The sequence below is a fragment of the Rutidosis leptorrhynchoides genome, chromosome 1 (assembly GCF_046630445.1).
Source record: "Rutidosis leptorrhynchoides isolate AG116_Rl617_1_P2 chromosome 1, CSIRO_AGI_Rlap_v1, whole genome shotgun sequence".
NCBI classification, from domain to species: domain Eukaryota; kingdom Viridiplantae; phylum Streptophyta; class Magnoliopsida; order Asterales; family Asteraceae; genus Rutidosis; species Rutidosis leptorrhynchoides.
Window position 1 is genome coordinate 517651308 of NC_092333.1, and position 10823 is coordinate 517662130.

The following is a 10823-nucleotide window of genomic DNA, read 5'->3' on the forward strand; positions in this document are numbered from 1 at the left end:
AACGGCCCTCGTTAACTTTTATCTAGCTAGACAACTTTAACTTTCAATTCTCCTTGCTAAGTACTAATATTTTTATACTTTCTGTTGCAAGTGTTTTACCTTGTTACTCGCAGAATGATATTTCATGTAGCATCAAAGAAAATTTTTGTCAGTTATATTCTTGAGGCCATAGATATTTGAAGGGACTCACCAGATATTTCATCTATTACATTTTCATTATGTCAAACATATCCCCTGATCTTGAAATTCATCCAAAATCTTCTTTCTCACATTGTGTTGCGGGGCAGGGAAGAAGTGTTTTACCGGCCATACCATCAGATTGGTTCGGGCTTCTTTCAAGGCAGCAGTTGAGAATGGGTTACCTAACTGCAGGAGATGATCGCGTGAGTGGTAAAGTATGCTTTAATTTAGTATCAAAGGTAAATAAGAATTTATAATAGGAAGTGTTGTGGCATTTATGTGTTTTTGAAGGGGCTATTTTTAATAAAATAATATCTGAAAGTGCTTCTGCGACAGTTTGTTTGATTTTCAGTGAATAGATTAAAAAAATGAGAAAAAAAAAGGGGGGAATCAAAGGAAGGCGTAACGTAGCCGTAAACACCCACCGGGTCAATTGTCATTTGTCTACCACCGACGCGACCCAACCCAACCGGGTGACATCCCACCTCACTCACTCCTCACTCACTTACACTCACCATTACAATTACAGCTCATCTAATTTTCCACTCGTCACCTATCATCTCTTTCGTATAATATAATTAATCATATTAATAAATTAAATATTAATATTACTTACATATATCAAATATTAATATTACATATTGTATTACAATATAATACGGAGTATCACTTAAAATAAAATAAATTAACAAATGTCAATTATTTTTTGTTTGCCGTTCAAAACAAAATTATATATTAGCAATAATAATACAAGGATCATGCGGATTACGTTTGAACAAGTATTATGTAATTTTTAATAAATAACAAAAAAAATGAAGAAATATTAAACAAGTAATGAATGCAACTCTGAAAAAGAGACTTGCATATAAATGCTGGGAGGAAAGGCATATAGAACATGTAGTCCACATTCGACTCACTTTTTTGGGTACATTGAAACAGCTGCTAATCCCAAAAAATTTATACCTTCAGTTTCATTGTCCCCACAAATCACATTCTCATTGTTCAAATCAAACACCAAATATAATAATTCCGGTAAGTTCGGTACTCATTTCGCTCCCTTTTTTAGATTCTGAATGCTACAGTTTATCTGTCATTTCGTGTTTATCTGTTGAATAAACTTGATTTGTGATCAAGCTGCCTTCTATTTTCTGTTTTTTTTTTTTTTTTTTTATTTTTTTTTTTATTTTTTTTATTTTTATGATAATATATGTAATCAAATCTGGTGTGGATCACATATGTAATAGCAGCATTTGTTAATAGTGATTATAATATATCATTTAGATAATACCATAAAACTCTGATTTTATTACTCTATATATATGAACCTGAAATAAGAACTAAATCAGACATACAAATGTGATTGGTTAGAAATAGTAGTATCCCACTACTAGGAGCATGTCACATGTGACTATAAAAACTTAGCTTTGAAGGTTAGAATATATATAAATCTGAATAATGAAGGAATGTGATGTAACATATGAATGTGATAAATTTGACCCATCATAATCATAAGTAGCTGCAGCTTCATAAATCATCTAGAAGTATGGTAGATTGTTAGGTGATATCAGATGTTACATTATTAGTACATTGTTCAACCTTAAAATGATTTTATACTTCAAACACTCTTAAATATCATCACACTTGTATGATATTGTTCTTATGGTTGTAACCCTTGATCTTGACATATTCTGTTTCACTCACCAAAATTGCTGTTTTTTGATCATTTGAAGTACAGACGGTATGTCGAGTATGATGCAAGCAGATAAGAAGAGAAGACCAACAAATAATCAAACGAAACGTCCTTCTGCAAGGGTCGAAACCACAGAAACTAAGCTGCAACGTGAAAAGTCAAACACGACCCCGAGAGCAAAGGAAGGTAACAAGAAGCCTTTGTCTGCTAGAGAAAACTCTAACATTGCGGTGAATAACAGAATCAAGAATTCAAAGCCTACTAAGGTTCAAGAAAAATTAAGTAGATATAGAGACGACAAACCTTCAATACGCTTAGATCCAGAAGTAATAGAACCGAATGATGTGAGAGATGAATCCGACTCTGATACAGTCACAGATTCTGTATCAACCAGTGGCGATTCACGGGCTAATGAGGATGAAAAATTAGAAAACGCTTCGATTACGTCACTAACGTCTACGAAAAACGATTCGTCTGACCATGGCTTGAACCACATTCAGAACTCGAAAAGTTTGAAAGTTCATCCAAAACCGCCATCGATTCATTCATCTATATCCTCTGATGGGTTTGATGGACTAGATCATATAGATCATAAGGAAACGGTTTTCTTGGATGCGGCTTCAAATGGTGTACAAAGTGATGATGAAGCAGTTGATGAAAATATTCAAGATGAAGTGAAAAAGGATTTAGAATTAAAGATTGCGCAAATGCAGATGAGAATTGGCGAACTTGAAGACGAGCTAAGAGACGTTGCTGCTCTTGAGATTTCTCTTTACTCTGCGGTACAAGAACATGGATCGGTAGATATGATGCACAAATCTGCTAATCGTCTTTCGAAACTTTATTTCCATGCGAGTAAGCATTTGTCTGTAACGAAGCGTGCTACTGTTGCTGGAAACGTTGTATCGGGGCTCGTTATGATTTCCAAATCTTGTGGGAATGATGTTTCAAGGTACTTCACTCTCTCCTGTTTTGAGAAGTCTTTAATTTTTTTATAAATCTAATTAAGATTTTGCTAAAACATATGCCCCATAGCATACGTTTAACTAACCTGTAATTTCCTTAAATATCAGAAATTAAACTAATATACATTTTAAAATGGTAAATATTCCGTATTAGATTGAGTTAATGAGTATTAAATACAGCTTAATGCGTGTCGTAGGAGCACACATTGGTAAAACCGATCTAAATATATGAAACTGAAAATTCAGCCCCCTACTTTTAATTTGCAGGTTGACTTTCTGGTTGTCAAACGTTATTGTATTGCGAGAAATAATTACGCAAACATCTGGTTATAAACAATATGATGAACTTAAATCTACCGCGTATGTTGATGACCATCAAGAAACAAGAATTTTCACTTCTGAGCTACAGAAAATAGAGTCAGAGATCTTTTCACAAATCGTTGAGTCTATATGGCGCCAGGTACAACCTTTCATTACTTGTACCCACATTATATTTATATTAAGTGATCTTATGGATATTAAATCCCCAATTTTTATAGATGAGGTCAAGAGGTTATCAAAAGTCAAAGTTTGATTGTAATTTATCTTTAGTCTCATTATAGTCTTATGGTCTCATGTATGCAGAACTTGATGCCAAATATGCTTAAAAATGAGAAAACCTTCAAGCTACTTGGACCAATTTCGAGTGACCGGCGACAATGTGACTTTTCTATAAATCTATGGCTAAATGCCATCCAGGATGCTTTTAACAGACTTTGTCCTGCTCGTGCTGCAGGGCATGAATGCGGTTGCATTCCAGTGATGTCAAAAATGGTAATCAGCTTTAGAAGATAAAACAATTTCTGATGCTACTAACTGAACTAAACTTCAATAAATTCCATAAACCTATGGCTAAAATTACAATTTTGTATGTTCAGGTAATGGAGCAGTGTGCTGCGAGGCTTGATGTAGCCATGTTCAATTGCATACTTCGCAAGTCTGCCCATGAAACTCGAACCGATTCTGCATCAGATCCTATCACCGAATCCAGAGTTCTGCCTATTCCAGCTGACGATCTAAGCTTTGGTTCTGGGGCGCAACTCAAAAAGGCGGTACGCACTCTAACTTAATAATTTAGTAAAAACACAAAAGATGAAGCATATCATTGCATTATTTCAGAAATAAATAAATTCTTACTTTAGTGGACTAATTATATGGCAGGTTGGCAACTTGTCTAAATTTCTTACTGATAAGTTTTCAGTGAACAACAATGGCGACCCCGCTAACGAACAAAAATGGTTCAGTCATCTTAATTCGTTAAGTCATTTATTAATGGTCCCTAAGGACATGCTTATGGACAGATCAATCCGAGCTGAGGTTTAACATTTATCTTAATCATAACAAATTACATGTGTCATCATCATATCTTTCTTAATACAAATCTCTCATTATGTTATTAGATATGTCCATCAATAAGTCTTTCTCTGCTTAATCAAATACTCGATAACTTCACTCCTGACGAATTCTGTCCGGATCCAGTTCCCGACACTGTCCTGGAGGCAATCAACGCAGAGGTATCATCGTAATTTCGTTAAAATATTAAACGCGTACTAAACACTTTTTGGATTTATGTGAGCCATAAGTGTCACTTGTTGACTTTTTTTTTGATGATTTGGTGCAGTTTTTAAATGAGAGTAGATTATCAAAAGAAAGTTCTAGCACATTTCCGTACGCAGCTGCAGGGATCATTTATAAACCTCCATCTTCTATCGACATTTCCGATAAGGTTTCTGAGGCACATAAAAACTTTGGATCAAATAGAACATCGCACATTGAAGAGATCAGTTCATTTCGCACATTTTTGAGCAAGAAACTCGCGGTAGTAAATGGAAATACTGCAAGAAATGCAAGGTACGAACTTCTTGGTGAGGTTTGGTCATCGTGAATAACTTCCGGTACTTTGAAATGTAATGATGATTCGAGTCAATTTTACTTATCAAACTTCATCATAGTGAATTACATATCTTGATAGTTAGAATTAAATACTTATACTTTCATATATAAATGTAAAAACAATATATGTGTCTGAAATGAACTCAAGTTATTGTATGTTTTTTGTAATGATGATGCATACTTTGGTGGAATTACTATTTGTTTGTCAATTATCATACATGTGATATGTGATATATTTACATGTACACATTCACCAATGTTGATGCAAATTCCCCACAACTTAATGTACTTTTTATTGTATTGGATACGTACATCATTCAGATACCACGTACATTAATTAGTTGTTCAATTTTTGTGTTGGTTTACCAGAGAAAGGTTCGTATATATATGTGGAATCTACATGTAGATGAAAATCTTTAATATATATTACATCCGGAGAAATAGTATGATTATAAATTTGTAAGTTGTAAAGATATCATTAACCATTTTTTTTTTTTTTTTGACTTAAATAACGATTACAATTAAAATTAAAAAATACTTCATCAATAAATGAAGGATCCTAAGAACCGATACAAACTAACGACTCCCATTAAAGGCTCGAAATGAATAAACAAAGTAGAAGCCTAAAAACACGCTAACTCAATTCGAGCCAAAATGAGAACGTCCATGAACCATAAACGCATCCAAACACACGAGCAAACCAAACAATATCACATCACAACATAAAATTATCTAAAGATCCAAATGACAAACATAGGATAACTAAATAAATGAAAACCAACTAGGAAGCACCCATACCATTCCTATTATCCGGTCGAGATGTCATCCCATTGACTTTGTCAATATGGACCCCTTTGTCAATACGAGAAGAAAATTTGTAAGTTAAAACATTCGCCGAACTACTACTAATGCGTGTGCCCGAACAAGGTGGAATCACCCCCTCATCTACCAAGTCTTGGAAAAAACCCTTTTTAATATTTTCCGACGTGCCCGCCTCGTCTTCGTCTCTTAAACCCAACATCACCTTTTTCTTTTCACCAACTTCTTCATCTCCTAAACCCCATCAATATATCAGTTGAAACCAACTTCACCTTAATCTTTTTAGCCTTTTGTTTCTTCTTTTTGGCTATGGAACACTTAGGACTAGAAACAGAATCTACAACAATTGAAGTACAATCGAAACCAGGAGGTGGATCAATGTCGGATTGATTATCCGGTTCCTAACCTACCATGCTAGCATGATCTAAACCTTGAGCGACACCAGGAATAGAAGCAGTATCACTAACGAACCTGATAGGATTCGAAACATTCGGTTTATCCAAAACCGAAGCATGGTCAGTCTCTAAAACATCATGATCAGTCACCAAATTTTCAGGATCGGACAACTTAATAGGAACCGAAGAAAATGAGGTAGCAAAAATCCGAAGCAGGAACCAAACCCGAAACATTAACCTTCTCTAATCTCTTGAATTGCAGCTCATCTTCATACCCATCATCAGCCTTTCCGTTGTTGACAATAACAGCCTCAACCTCAGATTGCACATTATTCGCAACCAAGTCATTATTCCCGAGATTACCACTAACGTGCAACACCTCATTAACCATGTCAACTTGTTGCCCATATATTGGGTGACCCGTAAACACAATATGATTTGATATAGCAAGAAGATCAGAAGGGAATTCTTCAAGCAAAACTCCATTAAAATCCGTTGACGTATTAAGCTCATTCACCCAAACGTTTCCAACAGGAAAAAACATCATGTTCAAGGTCAATCTTAACCGAATCATGAACATGCTTCGGGTTCTATGTTTTGATGAATGTAAATAAAGTGTTGGTTTATTTTTCATTGAAAAATTGTATGGTTACTTGTCCCACATTGATGGATGGAAGAAATTAGGGATGTAGTCTTTGGCTATAAAGATGTCTGTCCCACATTGGTAGATGAAAGAAAGTGTGGGTGACTCCCTTGGTTATTAAAGGAGGTTATGAGCATACTTCCAATTTGCACCAATCAATACACTTTAAGTATTAGATTATTTATTTCTTTCTTACCCTTGTTTGAAAGTTATATTAGTTAAATACTTTGGAGAGTGTAGTTGGCTTAAGAGAGTTGTCTATGTCATTGTAACAATTTATGATATAGTGTATTTCTCTCTTTGGAGGCCTGTGGTTTTTCTCTTGTTTTAGAGTTTTCACGTTAAATTCTTGTGTTGTGGATTGTTCTTTTTTCTTTACTGTCTTTTATTGAGCGTGTGTTGGGAATTAGTGAGGCCGTAATTTCCCAACAACTGGTATAAGAGCGTCAGGTTTGAGGGGGGGGTCTTGGTTATAGGAGTCGGAGTATGCTCTGTGGTTGCCACGGGAGTGGATCGTTTACATCAGAAATGAGTTCTATTGATCGTATAGGGTATCTGGTTAGACAATATTTTTCTGATTCGGAGTAAGTGGTGTCAAGAATTCGTAGTGGACCGGGTGTTGGATTTTTCAATTTAACGGATCCTGTGCGCCACTCCACTTCATCTGTCGGCCAGTTGAAACGTGGGCAAAATCAGAGAAAGTGTTGTTCATAAGATACGGATACGATGTTGAAGTTCAGTCCAATGAGGTTTTATTTAACGACCCGTCAAAGTACACTTGACGACCATCGTTATCTTGGTCCCACAGCTTGATCATAACTCTATATGAATTTAATAAATAACCTTGCATTCTTTATTTAAAAATGATTTCCTATAAAGGAAACCTATCAAAATATGTAAGTTTAGAAAAACCATACATTATTACTTAACCAAAAGTTGACCAAAACAAAGTCAACAGCATCCCCTATTAAATGTATCAAAATAGAATGCACGTTATTGTTTAACAAAAGCTGCCATTATAAATATGCAGACTCTCTAAGCACAGCGGAAGCAATCAATCATGAACCTGAGAATAAAACATGCGAGTAACTGTCAACAAAAATGTTGAGTGAATTATAGGTTTAATATTGCAAACAATATTTAATTTAAACCGTAAAAATTTATGTTTGAAAACATAAAAACTCCTTTTTGGACCACAAAATTATATGCTAGAAAACATATAAAAACATTATTCCATTTACCGTGAGCCACCTGGTAACCACTTAACCATTTATTTACCCTTGCCAAACACAATAAATAATATACACCGAACAAGTGTATCTACAACAAATTACGAAGTACTAAACATTCCGATTATAAATTGCTAGCGCGACTAGCTCGAAATGGGGTTGTCAAACCCGATAGATCTATCCGTAGGATTCGTGTTCACTAGTAGAAACCAGTGATTACAGTTACCAGACTAGGGAATATTTTTGTTCAACTCACAATGAATAATTTAAACCAACTTCCACTTGTGTCCAAAATATAAAATAAATTGCATGTATTCTCATCCCAAAAGATTTAAAATAGAAAATGGGACTATAACTCACCTTAATAGCAACGAAGTAACCACACAAATATGCGAACATCAAATGAAGTAAAGTGATCAGGAATGATCACAACGCCGACCTATAAATAAAGAAGGTCGATATAAATAACTAACTTAGGTCAAGTCTTAGTATGATAGCTATTGTACATGTTGCAAGTAGTCATAGAACAATACTCAACATGCATCGGTTTGATCGGAACAGCGTACGGACACACACTTTCTATTTTTAGAAAGTTTCTATTTTTAGCAGGTTTCCATTTTTGAAAAGTTTCTATTTTAGAAAAGTTTCTATTTTAGGAAAGTTTCTATTTTAGGAAAGTTTATATTTTTGGAAAGTTTCCAAATTTAGAAAGTTTCCATATTTAGAAAGTTGCTATTTTTAGAAAGTTTTTAAGTTAGGAAAGTTTCCTTATTTAGAAAGTCAACAAAAGTCAACTAAAAGTCAAAGTCAACCGAAAGTCAACTCAAAAGTCAACCTTGGTCAAACATAGTCAACGTTAAATTTAAAAGTGTAAGTTGTAATAATAATGTAAGTTATAATGTTTATTAAAGTTAAATATGTCTAATTATGTCATAACATAAGTTTAATTAAATTAAAATGAATTATCAAAGTTAATATAAGTTTAAATGATATAATTAATATAACATAAGTATTTAATTAATTAATTAAATATTAGTCATAATATAAGTATTATTAATTAATAATAAATTTTAAATCATATCATAAGTATTATTAATTAATAATGAATTATTAATCATATCATAAGTTTCTAATTATAATTATTAAATCATAAGTATTTAATAATTAAATAATTAATTAATCTTTATTATAAGTCTTATAATAATAATCTTATAATATAAGTTTAATACTTATCATAAGTATTTTCCATTAATAATAAAAGTATTATTAATCATAAGTTTAATTAAAATGTTAATTAAATCATAAGTAATAATTAAATGATATAATAAATATATATCATAAGTCTTAAATTATAATAATTACTTTTTATATCATAAGTAATTAAATGATAATGAAATTCATTATTTATATCATAAGTTTAATAATTAATCACAAGTTTTAAATCAAAAGTTCATCGGGTCGTATCTTGAGCCATGGGTGTCGGTTTTCGGCGAGCCTTACATATATCTCCGCCTAATCAAATCACCCAACACTTCGGTACACTCAAGAACACACCAAGAACAGCCCACAAGTCATGGTGATCAGCCAAGACATCACTTGAAACTTTAATTTAATCAAAATCGTGTTTTAGACTCAACGGGTGATTCGTGGCTCGGATTCAGATGACCCGAACATGAAAGTTCGTCCCATCATTGATCCTAACACACTAACACACCCTAAAGTCACCAAATATGGTCACAAAGTCAGACCAAACCTGGTTCATACCAATATCATATTTCAATCTTAACAAAATACCACTTTGATCATATCTAGGGCTCCGGGAATCGAAACGACATGAATCCAAAGTTTAAAATTAATTTCTTGATGAGAGGAACTCATATAGATACTTTATTTTAAGTCTTATAACAGTCACAATATCATAAATACACGAAATAGCTGCTGTCCCAATTTTATCAAACCGAAAACATGTGTTTATGAGTAATTCTATGCATACAAACACCATTACAACAAGAAGTAATCATCATACTATTAAAATATAATCAAAATACAGAAAAATAAAGAAAAATTAAAAATCTAGGGTTAGGGTTTATACCCTAATCAAGAATCAAATGATGTAGTCGCGTAGAGTACGAAGAGATGAATCCGATTATACTAAAAGCCCTTGAGAGATGATGAAGAATCCATGCTATGATGATGTTGACTGATTATGATGATGAAGATGGAGGTTTGGGTCGTTCATGGAGAGGAGAGAAAGAAAAAAATAAGGTGCTAGGTTAAAATGAGAAGTATTGTTCCTTTTTGTTCAACAAAACCCAAGTTTCCAAGATTGACACATCACCCCCCTCCCCTTCAAAATTTCGGCTGAATATTGACTAGGGTGGGCCCCTTGTGTCCCAAATTTGATAAATTTTCAATAGCTTGTGGCCCGAATGTCCGAACGAAGCCCGAAACGCGAAAACACCGCTACGCGATTGATTTTTCGGAGAGATAACAAATACGCGACGAATAAAATATATAAATACTATATATAATCATATGACATTAAAATATCATATTTAAAATAATTTGGATTTAAAAATCTCAAAAGCTCGACCGTTGGTTTGAAAACCGAAAAGATTCGCCGGATAGAAATCTGCGACACGTAGAAACGTATAACTTAAAACATGAATACAAATATTCATTTAACACATAATAATTAATATATATATTATTACAAAAATAATAATATAGGTCATAGAAATGACGTGGCACGAACAATAGTTAACGATCGTTAAATAATTATCGGTAAAAGATAACGGAAAAAGTAGGGTCGTTACAGTACCTTCCCATTACGGAAATTTCGTCCCGAAATTTAAGCAGGTGCAGGGGTTGACTCAGCATCTGGGAACAAATGCGGGTACTTCTGCTTCATCTGATCTTCACGCGTCCAAGTGAACTCGGGACCGCGTCTGGCATTCCATCTAACCCGGA

At 33.7% G+C, this 10823-nt stretch overlaps 1 protein-coding gene across 1 annotated transcript; it reads left to right on the forward strand.

The window, feature by feature from the left end:
• The first annotated feature begins 1920 nt into the window (after positions 1–1920).
• On the forward strand, positions 1921–4910 carry LOC139841704 (uncharacterized). The gene is made up of 7 exons (XM_071831909.1): positions 1921–2822; positions 3103–3295; positions 3460–3648; positions 3753–3926; positions 4036–4191; positions 4275–4388; positions 4496–4910. The coding sequence occupies exons 1-7, from the start codon at positions 1921–1923 to the stop codon at positions 4757–4759; spliced, it is 1992 nt and encodes a 663-aa protein (XP_071688010.1). The 3' UTR covers positions 4760–4910.
• Positions 4911–10823: the final 5913 nt, after the last annotated feature.